At 34.2% G+C, this 18,396-nt stretch overlaps 1 protein-coding gene across 1 annotated transcript; it reads right to left on the bottom strand.

Moving 5' to 3' along the window:
* Window positions 1-89: 89 nt before the first annotated feature.
* Window positions 90-18,381, bottom strand: LOC127851550 (tetraspanin-9-like). Its single transcript, XM_052385416.1, has 6 exons — window positions 18,286-18,381; window positions 17,995-18,075; window positions 16,052-16,243; window positions 2,427-2,501; window positions 2,009-2,128; window positions 90-185 (listed from the first exon to the last, which is right to left on the bottom strand). Exons 2-6 carry the CDS (start codon window positions 18,049-18,051, stop codon window positions 90-92), a joined length of 540 nt encoding a protein of 179 aa, XP_052241376.1. The 5' UTR covers window positions 18,052-18,075; window positions 18,286-18,381.
* Window positions 18,382-18,396: the final 15 nt, after the last annotated feature.

The following is an 18,396-nucleotide window of genomic DNA, read 5'->3' as shown; positions in this document are numbered from 1 at the left end:
GTATGCTTAAATTTATATTGAAATAAATCATGTCATATACAATGCATATGATGGAAATCTGACACATTAAAATATCATCAAATACACCCTTATACACGCGCACTTTGAATATGAGAATGCTCGTAGAACCAGTTGGACTCCTGGTACAGACCCCAGCCCTCATCATTGACAGCGCAGCATCGCAACTGGAACAATTACATTGGGATAAAGTTGGTAATCTGCTGTATAAAAAATTAAACATGGCATGCTTCAGCATATATATGTTTTTGAATATACTGTGTCTATGTTTAAGGGGGAAAATATGTTGTAGTTGAGGTTATGAAAATACATATAGTCTAGATTAGAATATTGTGCAAGTAATGAATTAAAATCTGTAATCTATATGCACCCAACAAATTTTTTATATGTTATATTGCCAATGAGGGTACATGTACATGGTTTGAGAAAGGTACGGGAGTTTGATGTTCGGTATGTTAAAGGGATGAACAATGTTTTTATCCTTTCTCTGTTGCAAACACTGACCTAATAAAGTACGGTAAAAAATAGTTGATTTCCAGCAGTAACTCGCGTGACCACGATCTAATCGTTAGTTCGTATTCCTACGCGCCGATTAACATGTTTGACCTTTTACAAAATGTACATGCCAAGTTCCTGCAAAATGTTTAGTAAAAAAAAAGATAGTGAAAGTGATAAATGTGTATTGGATTTAAGTAAACATATGTCAATGAAGTTATCCATTTCGCCTTTAAATTTATTTACTCATAACCTAATATACGGCGTAAATTTATATAAATAGAAAGGTAACACTCCACAAATTCACACTTATTTTCGGTGGTTTGCATTTGATTTTATTTTTCAATGAAATATCATTAAATCGAACAAAATAACACTATGTGGAAGACATAATTTAAAATGAAGCAGGATAAATCAAATACATGGTTAGTGCAGATATGGAGAAAGTTTATCTGGTTCGGTCCGGAAAGGAAATAGGACTCGCTAAAGCTCGCCCTAATTTCTTTGTATAAGCATCACTCGATAAAGTCTCTCCATCTTGGAACTCACCATATATAATCTATAATCTTGAGCTACTGTCTTGTTAAGTAGAGATGCTTCAAAAAGCTTGTAATGAACCTTATAAACATACACATACAATTATTTGAAAAAAAAAACGTATTTGAATATCTAGCGGCTAAGATTAGCATCAGACTACTATAAAATATTGTGTTGCCTATTTTTGTGACACACATTCCATTTTTAGCTCAAGCTGGTATTTTGTGCAATGGAAGCGAACCTTTCTGGACGATGTTTGCAAACGACCAACAAATATAAATGCGTATTAAATTGTTTGATAAGACGAAAACAGTTTTTAATCATGCCTTTTTTAAGCTTAAGCAGCCATTTTTCAGTGAAATGGCACCATTCAAATAATCGATTTTAAGTTCAAACAACCATTTTATACATTTTTTCATTACCTTATTGTTAAATTTGCAAATAAGTCAACACAAATATTATTTAAGTAGGAACCTTTTGCCAAAAAATCCTACTTAAATAACATGTGTGTGAAATTGTTTGTCCCCCAGTCTATACTAATTTTGTAAACTAAGTAAGAAACGTTTTTATTCCTCTCATAATTACAAATTGTCTTTGCTAAACGTCATGATATTTTACAAAAGTGTTCCTTGGAGGGTCCTGTACCAAACATGGATACGATTCCGCTTCACAGCATACTATGGCCAATAAAGGAAAAAATATTATGTATATGTATTAACATTATGGTTAATGGAGGACATAAATGTACAACTTACTATTGTGTACACTTCTGTCACAGCCAATGACAATTGTTAAAACATGTCAACATTTTTTCATGAACAAACCTAGAAGTTATGTAAAGTGGGAGACATAGAAAGTTAAAGTGTATGAGATTTATCTGTAAAATTTATAATTGTAGCACCCATTGCAACAAATAAAACTGGGACATTGGGAAAAAGTATAGTCCTTTCCAATTTACCCGTTGTTGCAACATATCCCAGGACTCTGTTATATCCTTGTTACTATCGTCTCTATGAAGATTGTCGCCGTACTGAGTTATGATGCCATACTTCATGTCCTCTTTAATGTTGTCTTCAACCTGACAAGCATAACATATAATGGTCAACAAAAACAGAAACCTTCAAAAATTAATACTCATAAAATTAGTGTGAGAAATGATGTAAAACTGAGTTCATGTTGTGGCGTTTTTTTTTACCAGAAAGCATTGTTCTTAGTACATGTTAATATCTCAAACGATCAATTATTTCAAAGAGCTGTAAACGGCTTACAAAAGGGGCATACATTAACCAGCTATAATTGATTGAACACACTGTTTGTAACACAAACATTACTCCAAAACCCTGACACTTCAGGAGCCGTACAAGAGCCTCACTTACATTTTCCCTTAAGACAGCAGCCGAAATGGCGGCTCCAAAATGGAGCACAAACATCAACCCAATCACTGCTACAAACTGAAATTAAAAAACATTGACAGTAATTCAAAGCATAGTCAAACTTATTCAACCCTATGTTCCTTGTTAGTACAAGAGTCATTAGGCTAAAATATTACAAAGCGAAGATTTATTTCTTTAAACATTCCTGAAAAATATGGGTTGGTAGGTAGCTTTTTGTTTTTTTAAATGTATGCGAGACATAAATTTACTATAGTGAAATGAAAATTTGACGATTTGTATGCCTCTATTCAGGGTGCATGTTAATGCTGCTTATGGCAATATATTACCTTATTTAATAAGAATGTGTTCTTGTTCAAAAATTCTATGCGTACTGCATTCAATCATACCGTTATGCTTCACGCAACGTGAAATTTTGTCACCGATTTCAGATGTATTAAAGGATTTATTTTTATACCTTAAAATATCAGCACAAACTACGGGAAACACTGTCTCTTATTATACTACAGATGTTTGCAAATAAATTTGAATTTCTTGAGATATTTGCAAAAAAAAGTTCTTAATGGTTTGTTTACATTCTGTCCAGCCCGTGTGTAAACCCCTGAAACCCTGTTGATTCTGCACCCTAATCAATAAAACTACAATGCAGATCTGATGTACCACAATCAGTTATTTTTCCCATCATTAATGTCCAATACACCATGAATATGCTGTGGATCAAGTTCACACACTTCTTTCTATTATCAAACCTTGAAATAGTAACTAAATTGATTTTCTTCATGCATTTATGCCAAATCATTATACACTACAATCACACTACTAGTGCGACAAGAATTAAATTGACTTCACCAAATAACATCATCTTACATTATGTATGCCTTATTTACGTTGTCCTTAAAACGTAATAACAACTCACTTATGTTTGATACTAAAAAGTATTGATTTGTAAAAATAATGATTTTGCACTTAATTCTGACAAAAACTTAAGCATTGTAATTTTCTAACATAACAACCTGAAACACGCCATTTTTTGTTCAGGCCTTACAACGCATGAACATAAACTGCATGGTGGTCAGATGCAACATCCGCCCCTCTCTTTACTTTAGCATCCTGTAATGATCTCCTAAATCTCTTTGAAATGCAAAAAAATGATATATCTGGTTTTCGGTCACATGATCTGGCGAAACCCAGGTGGCCTTGTGGATCCTCTTGTGGGAGTATGCTCCCTCCTATTACTTGATTATTCATCGCACAAGTCTCCAGAAACCTCTCTCCATTGTCATTATGTTGTCCTTGTCCATGTGTTCCCATCACTTCCTCATATCCTGTATTATCCGTTCCTATCTTCGCATTAAAGTCCCCCATCAAGATTGTCATATCTTTCTCTGCATATTTCTCAAGAATGCCTTGCAGTTTGTTGTGAAACTATTCCTTTTCTTTCTCTTCTTTATCATTGGTTAGCGAGTAGCATTGGATGACATTCACATTAATCTTTCTTTTCTTTGTTTTGAATGTGGCTGTGATAATCCTTGGTTCATGTGCTTCCCATCCTATCAGCGCTTTTTGTGCTTGTCCTGACAACATGAGTCCTACTCCTTGTGTGTGGGGTGCGTTATCTTCCTCATGGCCTGAGTAGAGTAGCAACTCTCCAGTCATCAGTCTTTTCTGTCCAGATTGAATCCATCTCGTTTCGCTGATTCCTAGCAGAGCGAGTTGATAGTTTCTCAGCTCTGCTGCAACTTGCGCTGTCCTTCCTGTCTCATACATGTTCCTTACGTTCCATGTTCCGACATTAATTATCCTGTTTGACAGAAGGGGTGTCAGCCCTGTGGTGTCCTTTTGGCTTTTCCCACCTGGCGTCATAAGTCTTCTTGTTGAAGTCCCTTTATCTCTCACGACGATGAGTTGTTGGTTGTTAGTTGTTGACATGTCTGTAGCGGTGTGTGTGTTTTACAGGGTTGGGGTTCTGGCCCTACGCCAAACCCTTCTCCTTTCTCATCCGGGCTTGGGACCGGCCATGGCGGAGTTCTTTTCACAGAGCGCGACTCATATTCATTACTCGTTCAAAATTATTTGCAAATTAACAGCTTCTTTTTTTGTACTTTTGAAACCGAGTTGAAACAAAATAATTGTTTTCGCAATTCAGTCCATAGCTAAATAATATAATAGAAGACTTCTGCACGTCAATCTACTTTAATTGTGTCTATTCACAAATCGAGTGACAGGTTTCGATCAAGGAGCGGTAAAAGTACGTTTTACCTTTGTTTAAAAGTAGTATTTACACATTAGGCCTGTTAAAACAACGTAAATGTGTGCACATGAGCTTGGGAAAAATGCTGCTTTTGGAAAGATAAATTTGTTGTGACGAATAAATAATTGTCAATATTGTTCGTAGACATCATGAACACACGAATGTTACAGTATTGTATGATTTATTCATTCATTGTAAACTCGTTTAAAATTATCTAAAAACATCAACATTATGTATTAATTATTCTTTTTCAACGAGTTTTCATGAAACAACTGTTTTCAATCCTTGAAAGTATGGCCTAAAATTTCAAAGATAGTCTGCACGGAGCCTATACCACGTGGCTTTTAAAGATATGTGTGGGGAGTAAAATATCAACAAAAGCGCGACGCAGGTAACATTTTTAAGGATAACTTTTTTAATATTTCACCATTTTTAATCCGATAAAGTTGAGAGCCCGCTCGTTCATGAGTGTTTTCTATAGGTATCATGACTTTATAATACAGATAAGTATGTTTACAGTAAAGTGCAACCGCGCGTTTGAACGGTTAGAAAAAGGTAGGTTCAGTGTGGGGACATTATTTTATTTTGACACAGAAACATCACCTCTGGTGAAATTATACAATAAATTTTATGAGCGGAGCTCACACAGTATCATTTTGCATTCCTTTTCAGGTTTCTTTGATATATTTATGGGGTAAAAAATCAAGAAAAATATTCTTACAGTAATATGATCTGTGTGGTATACGTGTTTAGAAGGATCTGTGTGGTATCCGTGTTGCTATAATTGAAATAATAACGACCATATATATATATTTGAATTTAATTTCAATTTTTTCAATACAACTACTACTACGACTACTATTACTACTACTATTACTACTACTACTACTACTACTACTACTACTACTACTACTACTACTACTACTACGACTACTACTTCTACTACTACTACTACTACTACTACTACTACTACTACTACTACTACTACTACTACTACTACTACTACTACTACTACTACTACTACTACTACTACTACTACTACTACTACGTCTACTACTACTACGTCTACTACTTCTACTACGTCTACTACTAGTATAAGTTGTTGTTGTTGTTGTTTTAGTAGTAGGAGTAGTAGCAGCAGATCTATTATTATTATTTACAAATTGATTCATTTCAGTTACCACCTATTTGACACTAGTGAACGGAAAAGTGTTTAGGGAAAAAAGAGGAAACAGTTTCACGAGACAGGAATGCTATACAGAAGGGGACACAAGGAGTAAGGTGGGAGCAGGCGAGACAAAACAGGGTTTTTTCAGAACTGTCTGCGCCTCCGGAAAACGGAGGCATTCCCAAAGGAAACGGACCCGACCCCAAACCGAAAACAAATATATCCCAATTTAAAAAAAAACCACTTTTTTTTAGAAAGAAGTGTCTTATGACTTATAATTATTAGATTATGAGAAAGAAGTGTCTTATGACTTATGATTATTAAATTATTATTAACCTGCTGTGCTCCACATTACCACACAAACCAAACTTACTCATCTGATGCGTACACTTTGTACCTGCATTGAAGGTCCTAGAGATGAATGACAAAACATTGGAAGAGCTGTGTGATGCTTTCAAAGACAGAAAGGGGAGAAAAATTATGCTGTAACTTGTGTGACTAACCAATGTTTGTTTTGGTAAAAAATATCCGCTATAAGTTTTTGACTGTACAGTTCTTATCTCAGAGTGTAACTGAAACTGAAAGACTAAATTGCAGTACTTATGCTGTAACATGTGTGACTAACAAGTGTTTGTTTTGGTAAAAAATATCCGCTATAAGTTTTTGACTGTACAGTTCTTATCTCAGAGTGTAACTGAAACTGAAAGACAAAATTGCAGTACTTGAAAATGTTGAACATGCCCAACATTGCATGTGTTTATATAAAAAGACAAAATAACAAATAAAAACAAATTTATTTGTAAACCACTGACTTATTTAAGCATGATAAATTTTCAATGTTTTCCCAAAATGAGCCGTTTCATCGAAGCAAAAATTCCCAAAATGGACAATTGTGTCGATAAAAAATTCTCAATTTGGTCAGACTCCTTTTCACAAAATAGGCAGAAAAACCCCTGCGAAACGATAGCAAACTGTTGCCAACAATAAAATGGGGATAGACGAACAAAATTGAAATTTTAACATATTTTAAAGAATGCATTAGCGTGCATATCATAAAAAAGAATCCACCATACGTATTGGTTTGTCATGGATTTCAAAGTGCCTTGCATCATTTTGAGGAAACTTATAACGACAAAAAATGTTATATTGTCGACATTATTTTCTATTTGATGTTATTTACAGTTTAAGGTAACCGGTATGATTTACTAAAAATAAAATAATGGTCATAGTAGAAACATATATATATATGTGTGTGAATGTGTTCAATTTTCATATGTGGAATTCATATTGTTGCATTAATTTATTACGTAGTATAGTGATTGACAATCATTCGCCATGTGTTGGTGTTAATGTCATGTATGTCGTTTTATTCAGTGTACCACGTGCATGCTTATATTTAGCATTAATTATTTTGAAGAGAATATAAGAAGAAATTGTAAAAATATTATATTTAATGAGTATATATGTACGATTCTCCCCTTGTGTTGTGATGGGATGCAGCTGTGAGGAATGTCAAGACATATTTCGAATTAAGGAGTATTGGTTTGTATACACAACCTCAATGCACACATTGTTTACTGTCAATTACCACGGGCTAGAATAAGTATCAGCAGGCAGTTAATTATGTAACTCAATCGTGAAAATCACTACTATTAGGAAACCTGGCTGCTTATGATTATTGAACTAGCTCGTGACAGCGGTATATAAAATTGAAATCGACGAAAAAACATCGCAAAACTTTAATCAAGTTATAATTAAAAAGAATCACAGATTCGATAACACAAATCACAGATGCGATATTTAAATGAATAACTTAAATCCAAATTATTGCACAATTATTTGAGAATGATTTCAAAAGAAACACACAAACGAACTAAACGAAACATAAAAACTAATCAAATTCGGATAACTTTAGAATTATTTTGAAACGTACAGTTAAAATAAAACAACGAATAAAATAACGTAAAACGATAATCAAGTGTCACAGACTAAATGTACATTATTATGATTATTAATTAACCAGTATTCACGGATTTATGTGAGATCATCGCGTGTCGAGAAAGGTTTGTTTTGCGTTTGTACGTTTTGAAAAACTCCTCACACATGTAACACTTGTCAGGCATGTGGGTCTCGACGTGCTCTTTGAGGCCATTCTCATTCCCAACTGCCAACCCACACTGGTCACACTTCACCAATCTCTCTTTTTTTAACTTTTCTCGTGAGCCGCGAGTAGGTACTTTTCCGCAAAGCTCCTGCCGCACTGTACACACAAGTGGTATTTGGGTCCTTCGTGCTTTGAGGCCCCATGCCTTCTGAGATGGTAGGCATCCTGAGAAAAAACTATTTTATTCACGTGACATTTCAATGCGTTAACACGCTATTTCAAATATGTTAGTATCAGAGGACACGCGTTCGTTATTTTTTAATTACCAACGATTTGACGATTATTGAGATATTTCAAAAACGCGCGGTTGCACTTTACTGAAAAAATACCGCACTGATCCCACCCTTTTCTAACCGTTCAAACGCGCGGTTGCACTTTACAGAAAAAATACTTTATAAAAATCATGATACCTATAGAAAACTCTCATGAATGCGCGGGCTCTCCACATGATTCCATTTAAAATGGTGAAATATTTAAAAAGTAATCCTTAAAAATGTTACCTACGTCGCGCTTTTGTTGACGATGCTGGAACAGCATCGTCCAAGGTTTCATAACCATCTAAAAAAAATTCACAATGGCGACCTATGTAAAAGACCGATCCAGTCCGATTGAGATAACTCGATTTTTTAGGTTACTTCCCTTTTGCATTCGCCACTGCGTAGGAGATTGCTCGTCATTGATAACATTCTCCTAGCAGAGTTGCTGTTCGTGTTTCAACATTCAACAATGGCCGCCCCCGTGAGAGTCTCGATTCAAAACTTTCTTACTGCATAAATTGGCTTGTTTCGCTATTTAGAAGCTGTCATTTAGGATATATGAATTATTTATTCACTAAATCTCCGCTTATGACAACAATAGTTGGAATTCGAAGGATATATACTCGATGTGAATGAAGGACTTTCTGGATCGTAACAGCTTGACACGGCAAAACTGGCATACTGGTATTTTCAGTTATCAATATAAGTCACATTGTGCTTTATAAATTGTATTCGAGCATTTTGCGACTTATTGAATGACTATGATACCCGATATCAACATTTTATCGGGGATCTGCAGATCACCGAGCTGTCCTGAAATTCAACATTGATTTCAAACTCTTTACTGGTCTGTACTATTTCTTAGTGTTAGTACTTTTTTATCATTTTAAAGTTAAATGAACTGTGTCACAGTAAAAGAGACATTAAGGCGATTGTGGCCAGTTTGGATCTAGATCAGCCTGCAGTCGCTTGAAAGCTGTTTGCTTACAAGCGTTTTTTTTGACAATAACAAATAATTTAATTGGATACTGATTTGACTGCGCTTTTCCTGTGACCTGGCTCAAATAATAGAATTGTCATTAATCAAATTATTTATTTCGAACATTAATCAATTGTTTTTCTTGTCCCTCGGGATCAATGACTCCAGCACTTTCCTGTTGAGAATTGAATACTGCTAAAGGCGATGCTAGGGGGCGTGAGAGATGTTGCACCTTCCAGTTTCGCTCGATTGTTCATTGTCGGCTCGGGTACTACGTACATGTACCCCGGGTACTCTTAAGTATACTTACATGTATCCCGGGTACGGTAAATATACTAAAATGTACCCGGGAAATTATTTTTTTGTAATAATTATATATACACATTTATGTCAATTTTCTGCAGAATGACCTCTATATTATCGGAACACATACCCAAAAAGCATGTTGATGCAGTGTTTTTTGAAGAGAAGTGTGTTTAAGATAATCGGTTGCGCGTTTTACGACATCGGATTTTGGGCGCGAATACAACTCGGGTACAGTCTAATATGGACCGAGTACAATTATGTTTATTTACCGTACCTGGGGTACATGTAAGTATACTTAGATTACACAGGGTACATGTAAGTATACTTAAGAGTACCCATGGTACATGTAAGTAGTACCAGAGCCGACACTGACCAATCAAGTTTCATTATCCCTCATGAACCGACTCAAAAAACCGAGTCGGCAATATTTGACTTAATTTTTGGTTTGGTTGCTCTCGAGGGATCGAAAATTTCAGAATCTTCCTAAAAGCCCTACGGGTTTGATCCCCAGAAGCGACATTGAAAACTAGCATACTTTGATATCTAAAAGGCTGCTATACCTGATATACAATGATAATGTGAATTTTCTCTCACATGATGTTCATCGGTCATATTATATAAAAACGTACAGCAGTAGTAAACAACTGGACAATAATTAATGAACGCATCTTTCATTTGTCTTTGACACTTTGATTTTGACATGGCCTAGATTTGAATATGTGACTGGACTTTACCAGCACTCGTGTAACAGAGCTAAAGTTTAAATTTACCATTGAAGATCACCTTAATATAGATTTGCTATTATAGACGTGTGAAAAGTTTTAAGGGTGTGACAAGTAAGCAAAAATTTGTCGTTACCGAGAGGCCACAACTGATCTATGACTGTATTAAAACAAGAAAAATCAGTGCCTGATTTAGATTTCCTTAGATAGTTCAATAAAAACTAATTTCATAAGCCTGGTAACAGTTTAACGGTAATGCTACCAATGTGTCACACCAGGGCCTTGAATTTGAAATCTAGGACATGCATGGTCATTTCTTCATGAAATCAGGACACAAAATTTTATTTTAAGTCCTTAATTGACCTGGCTATAGTTCTCAGATTATTATAAGCTCAATCAGTCTATTTATATCATTATTTATTCTTTGTGTATTGTAAACATATACACAATCATGCAGTTACAGGATAGCAATAAATAATATCAAAGCTACCCATACTATAAAGGTCATTGACAAAGCCTATGGTCAAAATGTTAACACATTGAGTGTAATCGCCCTCTCGTGCCAGCAAAAACAACACGTTGACAGGTTGTCATTTTTGACAGTTCTACTTTCACTTTCATTTTGTGATATCAAACTATTAACAATTATGTGGCTGAGAAAAATATCGCCATTGCTTTTTATGCCCCCGGTAGGGTGGCCTATATCAGTTGAACTGTCAGTCAGTCAGTCAGTCAGTCAGTCAGTGTGTCAGTCTGTCCGTCCGTCCGAAAACTTTAATGGCCATAACTTTTTTAATATTGAACATAGCAACTTGATATTTGGCATACATGTGCATCTCATGGAGCTGCACATTTTCAGTTGTGAAAGATGAAGGTGAAGGTCATCCTTCAAGGTCAAATGTCAAATATAAAGCGTCTGTCTGTCTGTCCGAAAACTTTAACATTGGCCATAACTTTTTTCAATATTGGCGTGCATGCGTATCTCATAGAGCTGCACATATTGATTGGTGAAAGGTCAAGGTCATCCTTCAAGGTCAAGGTCAAAGGTCAAATTTTGCAATATTGAAGATAGCAACTCCATATTCGGCATGCATGTGTATGTCATGGAGCTGCACATTTTGAGTGATGAAAGGTCAAGGTCATCCTTCAAGGTCAAAGGTAAAATAAATGGCTTCAAAGCTGCGCAGCAGGGGGCATTGTGTTTCACAAACACAGCTCTTGTTTAATATATTTTCTGCACATTTCTTTAAAAAAACTTACATCAATACACGATTTTCTTCGTTAATTCAATCATTCCTGACAGACTTGTGTACATATTTCGCTTACATTTTGACGCGCGTTTGTAGGACCGCATTACCGCTTCTGAAATGTGTATTCATACTATTGCCTTCGAGGAACTTATCTGATGTTTGACGGAAAGGGCCGAAAATGTGCGAGTGTGGGTCAAGTTCCCCACAGGTACTACTTTCCCGTTCCCCCAATTTTTTTTCCGTACCTAAAATTTTTTGTACCCAATTTTTTTTTCTTATCCAATTTTTTTTTCGTACCCAATTTTTTTTTTCATCCCCAATTTTTTTTTCGTATTCTAAATTTTTTCGGTCCCAATTTTTTGTTCCCAAATAAATATTTTTTCGTACCCAAATTTGTTTTCATACCCAAATTTTTTTCGCAAAATTTGTGAACCAATTTTTTTTTTCGTACCAACATACACAATTGTGGTGATGTAGATAAACTTAACTTGATGCTTTTATATCCATCCCCTCAAAAGCATCGTCACACCAGTACTGTCAGTACTTTGATTGATATTTTACTCCCCAAACAGATCTTAAAAAAAAACACGTGGTATAGGCACCGTGGTCTGCTCTTTACGTTAAATCATGATCTATCTTAACAGAAGCGCCCTTCGTGTCTCCGTTTTATGAAATTAAAAAATGTTAAACGAGAATACAAACTTTATTTCTAATTTGTAAAAATTTGTTTTGGTTTCATAACGATATAATCATTATTAGATCGTTACAAAATATAAAGAAACATTTATATTTCTGCAATATTTTGTTTTCGTTAATCAATAATCGAAATACGAAGTAATATCTTTAGTTTTACATGTTTCGATTTGTAGGACGAAAAATATAAAAAAAAGAAGGTGTTATTGTTAGTTCGATGTTATATTTATAATCTTAGATGTCTAATGTGTTTAATTATATAATATATGCTAATATATTTAGCATAATTATACGTATGTATTGACATTCATATGTTATACATGATGTATTGTCAACATTTATTTGACAGAATTAAACTGTATCTTTAAACACATGAGAAGCGAGGTGTCTGCGTGTAAATTGTATTATGTATACGATTTATTACTGTATTATCACTTTCTTTTCGCATGACCTTTTTGATATGTTTAATATAAAATGGTTAAGAATAACGATGTCATAAGAACACGTCGTGATAAATATCAGTTCTAAACTGTTTATTTCTGTGTTGTTTCTATTTGTCCCCAAGGAAGAAATGCTTCCAAACATATATACCGTAAATATCCCAATTATTACGACAACTACAACAATAAAATAGACGCAACGTTTGTTTGGTTTTCACAAATTCCTCGTTTATATTGCATGTCGTTCTTTACTCATTGCCATTTACACAATGGGCAACTGGTTACTTGTCTTAATTAATGACATGCGGGCATTAATAAGAATAAATTTACCTACGATGTTTGTAAAGTGTGATCATTTCTCCATATTTCGCACCCTTTGTTAGACTCTTTTTTTCTTTTCAATACAGTTTGTGAACATGCCTCTTTAAAGGAAACGAGTAATATGTAAACAGGTTTTTCATTGTTGGCCCATGATAAATTGTATAAAGGTCAACACTGCAAAACCAGGCATAAACCAGAGATCACAGGTAGGACAAAAATCCGATTAACCACTTAATTCATGCTCACTAATTAAGTTATTCGCAGATCTCAATAACCCGCCTTGTAAATACAGAACATCGCTATATAACATGACAGTGTCATAAACATGTAAAAAATATATTGAAGCAAAATTGCTAAGCATTGGCTACGACATAGTTTTTATTGTTTGCATATTCATGCGAGAATAAGTTCCTCACTTGACGGCCTAGGCCGAAAAGATACGAGTGTTTACGGAGACAGTTAGAAGAGTTTTTTCTTAGACATTTTTGAAGACATTATATTTGGTATTAATACACATATTTTAAAATATTGTATTTTTTGCGTTAACAAGACATTCCAGAAATAAGAAAATGACAAAAATAAATATTCACGATCATTCTCGGAAACAGTCGAAGTATCCGGATATGGTATTTCACTGCGCAGATCGAGCGCGAAAAGTTCTACGTGAGACAAAGTACACAATCTGTACATCGTTCTTTATCAGGGTAAGTGGATTTTCTTTTGTATACACATTACAAAGGAAGTATGAGTGTTTTCCTAATCTGTTTATAACGTAATAAAAAGCGATTTTTATAGGCTATTGAAAGTGATTTATTTGACGCCAACAATAACAGTTTTTTGCGACCATGTTGTTGTAGATGTTGTTTATCTTCACCGCCTATGTAGACGAACCTCTAACAGATTTGTAGAGTTGAACAAAAGGTTAACCTTCCCACCACCAGTATCGTGTAGTCCTCCACCGTATTTGTAACACTTTAGTATATACACAAATATTTTCTTTTCTTACCGTCTCTGAGTTTCTGCACTCAACCGCTAGGGTCAATCCGTATAAAATCGGACAAAGGGAGAAATTCGGACAATACTTCCTAAATGCATTTTACGTCACACTAAATCTAGCCCCAGGCCTTCAGTGCCTACAGCGCTTTGATTATTTTTGTAATTGTGTAGTTTGTAATTAAGTGATTGATCGCATGAGTGTTTAAGCAGCAGACAAGCATTTGTTCATTTAATTCGTTCGGCAATATTCGCAAGCGACAAAGTATTTTTGGAATCGAATAAATATTAATGTTGTAAATGTATTTTATTTTATTTACCGTTTTTTAATGTTTTTTATTTGATATATATTATTATCGTATCAATATAGACATTGCGTGCATACCACTAAATCTACTATGCCTTTCATTATATTAAAAAAATGGATACATATATTTATTGAATATAAATAACATAAACGTTTACAATTGATAATAAAATACTCATATATCTGTTTATGGCATGCTTTCCGATGTATGCAGTCTGATATTTAGTATGTTAGTATATGTGGTAATGCAGTAAATAAAAATATACACACCTCTAATGATATTGAAGACCCACATATGACCACCCAGTACCGGTCATTGAACTTTTTTGTTCTCTATTGTTAACTAATACAAGAAGATGACATTACTATCAAATAATATTAATTAAGTATTCTTTGAGAGATATAACTGCACTTTAGTTACAACACAAGATTTCGGTTCAAAACCAAATTACTTTTGTTAGGTTTAATCATGCCGCTTAAAATCTCATTTGCATATCCTATTTATTTATAACAAAGTTCTATTCTGAAACTGCGATTTATCAGCTGTTACAGTGTTTATAAGTAACGCATTACTCTCAGTTGTTTGCTTATTGGTAACTCAATCGCAAAGTTTATGAAATTAACTCCCTTCCCGCTAAAATTAATATAGTAACGTCGGTAAATAGATTGAATTGTGAGTTGCTTTAGAGACAGTAATACTTTTTGTCAATAAGCACGAAAACTGTCCTAGTTTAACGCTTATAGACATATAGACAACTATCGTTCATATATATTTTTATTATGTGTGTGTGTTTTTATTTCATGCTTACAACAAATCGAACCGAAGCCAAAGTGTTTGTTACGATGTACAATAAGTACAAGAACAATGTATAAAAAAGTATGTATTGTTCCCATAACAACATTCTTTTCTAACGAGCGGAAATAAAAATCGCGATTCAACCACAACATGATGAATTTGTTGAGACAGTTGTTGACGAATTGAATTGTTTGCGTCATTAAAGTATCCTTTATTTTTATGAAATTGAATGTCAATTTACTTCAATGTACGAACGACCCCTTGTTTATATTAATAATGTGAAAATCATGCAACCGCATTGTTAATTAACATTATGTAACTAAGCCTATGTTTTGTTGTAAAAGTAATTTTATACTCTCATTTGTAAGAAAACAAACTTTGGACTTCTATTCTTAAATGTTGATGGCGCCAAATTAACACTAACATGTGTGAAGCATAAGAGGTAACAAGTACTAGGGCTGTGTAGATTGTAATATTTTCTAAATGAACATATGTACTAGTACATTAAATAGAGGATATTTGTTAGATTCGGTGGATTATCGACTTGAATTCACGAGTGATCATTGAAAAAAAATATTTTTTCTATGATCACGAGTGAATTTAAATCGATATTCTACCGATTCCAACAAATTTTCTGTTATGCTTTTTTCACAGTTTATATACATTGTTAAAGAGTTAACCTAAAGAATTTTGCTGGGATAATGACCTCATTTCGTCAAAAATGAGGTCATTTCACAGTAAACAGTGATCTATAATTTTCACTGTTAATTTTCACTGTTTGAAACCGTGTAATCATCAGTTTTAATTCACTGATATTTCTCTATAAACCACCGAAAAACATAAAATAAAACAAAATATCATGCTATATAATGTACTGTCCAATAAGACAATATTGAATTGATGTGTCGGTTATAACAAATGCGATTGACATGTCAGAACAAACATTTTTTTTTGTAAACTTACCGCGGTAACCATGCATTTGTTGCTGACCACTGCGCCACCAAATCCAATAAATGTTGTCACTATAATACACGCTCCTACTACCAACATGATGTAGGATGCAGAGTTGATCAGAGATCTCCCTATAATATTTGATATGAAGATTTGTTGGGATATAGCCCAGATTCCAATTCCCAGTATAATGGCTCCACAAATCTGTAACCAGCAAAATATACATTAAATTTTGATAGAGTTATAATAATTATACCGGAGACACACGAGTCTTAGACAAAGGGTCATACTCAGCCAAAACTGAATGCAGCTGTAATCCTATATATGATCATCTTCAATTTGGTTACTGAATGCTAAAACGCCATTTTTGCATCATTTGTGTCGGAATGAACAAGAAACAAAGATAATCACTATAAACTTGTTGCTCACCTCACCAAAAATCTGTTAATTTCAATTTAATTTTATAAGAGTCAAGTTATTGCTGAAAACAGATGGTTAGGATGATTCCTTTCTTAAATCCAGTGTTATGATTAAAATTAAATCTGGATGTGTATTGTGTAAATTACCAGGGCCGTACGCAGAAATTTTTGACCGGGGCCAAACCAGGAGGGGTGCACGAGGGGTCTCCCCACCGATTTTTTTTTTAATTTGGCACTTTTCAATGTGAATTTTAATTCTTAAAAAACTTATTTTGTGATACAATTTTACAAGCTTATAACATTTGTGTGAAATTCACAATTATGTGTAAAGCTTTAGATTTCAGAAACGTATGATGTTTGGTGAAGAAGGAAAACACACTTAATAAAAAACCTTTATAAAAAATAGTATTATCTCTTTGAATGCGAACCTCCTCTACAGTTTAAAAGCAAATTCCTAAAAAATGTTAACCATCTACTACGCATTTTATTTTCACCATCATCAACACAGATACACCATCATAATCGTCTACAACTCCTACATTAGATTGGACTCAGAAATTATGAAATTTCTATATAATAACCGTTTTCCGGAGTGTTTTTATGCAATGCTTTCAGATATTTAGCTAATTTTTGGTATGTGAGTCTACCTACATGACCTACAGATGAAGTGTGAAATTCGTTCCGGTCCATTGATTTTTGGCGAAGTTATGGGCCTTGGATTTTTTAATTTCATTTACAATAACCGTTTTTCCCGAGGCTTTTTACGCAACTCTTTCATACATTGAGCTGGTTTTGATGCGCCCGATAGAATGGCAAAAAGCAGTTGGACTCTCCGTCAATTTGTCCATCCGGCATTTCATTTTTAGGAACTATTTTTAAAAAGCTTTAAGATATTGACCTGGTATTTAGTGTGTGAGTCTATCTACATTACTTACAAATGAAGCATGATTTTCGTTACATCAACCATCGATAGATGAAGCATTCAGGATCACAAGGGGTAATTGACTGGTGGGGGGAGTGATTAAAAGGCGATAAGAAAACATTGCCTTGTGGCGTATCTCCACTGGCAAACGCTAATCCACTTGTTTATCAGGGAAAATAAAAACACATCTGCTATTTTGTATTGAAGGAATGTGTTTTGTTTGCTGTTTTATGACAGAAGAAGGCCTATTATTAAATAAAAATCCTTACTCAACAGCCAGCTGGGGGCCGGGCCCCAGGGCCCATGGCCTGGGTACAGACATGATAACAGTATGTATAAACATTTACACACCTGTTTGTTAAATACTAACCAAGTGACTTTAACACTGATCATGAACTGTCTAGGTTTAAATGAAATTCCCTCATCCTTTCAATAATTATAACTGACCACTTCAGTAACATTAGTTTAGTCTGTATGTTATAACAAACGGAACAGAATATGCATACATCATAATAGACATATCAAGTGACATCTTAATCAAAGAATGATACTTGCCAACTTAAGTTAATTGAGCATGTGCACACTTAATTAAATGAAAAGTGCAAACTACTTACGAATAGTAACACATTTATCATCAGCAGGAATGCTTTACACGCTTTCTTGGACACCATGATTATTGATCCTTGTCTTTACAGCTGAAATAGAAAAATGATATTAAAACATACCGGTACCCCACCCACCTCAGAAATGATATAGGCAAGCTACAGGTAAATACTCCAACTGATTGTAATTTGTATATCTCCAAAATGAACTCACAAATGTAATACATGTGTGCATGTATAAATTGTTAATTAACTATTTATACGAAAAACTTACTGTTTTATTTTGTAAAAAGCGTTACTTACTGCCTTAGCGTACTGAAAATTAAACATAATTTCTACTATTCAAACTGATGTGATGATTAAACGCAGAAGTTACTTGACTAGGATACGACTAAATTTTATGTTAACACGCCA

The sequence above is a fragment of the Dreissena polymorpha genome, chromosome 1 (genome assembly GCF_020536995.1).
Source record: "Dreissena polymorpha isolate Duluth1 chromosome 1, UMN_Dpol_1.0, whole genome shotgun sequence".
NCBI lineage: Eukaryota > Metazoa > Mollusca > Bivalvia > Myida > Dreissenidae > Dreissena > Dreissena polymorpha.
The sequence above is the reverse complement of the archived record's forward strand: the minus strand, read 5'-3'. Positions and strand labels throughout refer to the sequence as shown.

What these genes read in the sequence shown, in the direction of transcription:
- LOC127851550 (XM_052385416.1), bottom strand. Translation starts at nt 18,051, where the DNA reads ATGGTGTCCAAGAAAGCGTGTAAAGCATTCCTGCTGATGATAAATGTG. An exon ending in ACAAATGCATGGTTACCGCG is followed by an intron (nt 2,502 to 16,051) that starts GTAAGTTTACAA and finishes TTTTAATTTCAG; the next exon opens with TTTGTAGCAGTGATTGGGTT. An exon ending in CTGCTGTCTTAAGGGAAAAT is followed by an intron (nt 2,129 to 2,426) that starts GTAAGTGAGGCT and finishes TATGCTTGTCAG; the next exon opens with GTTGAAGACAACATTAAAGA.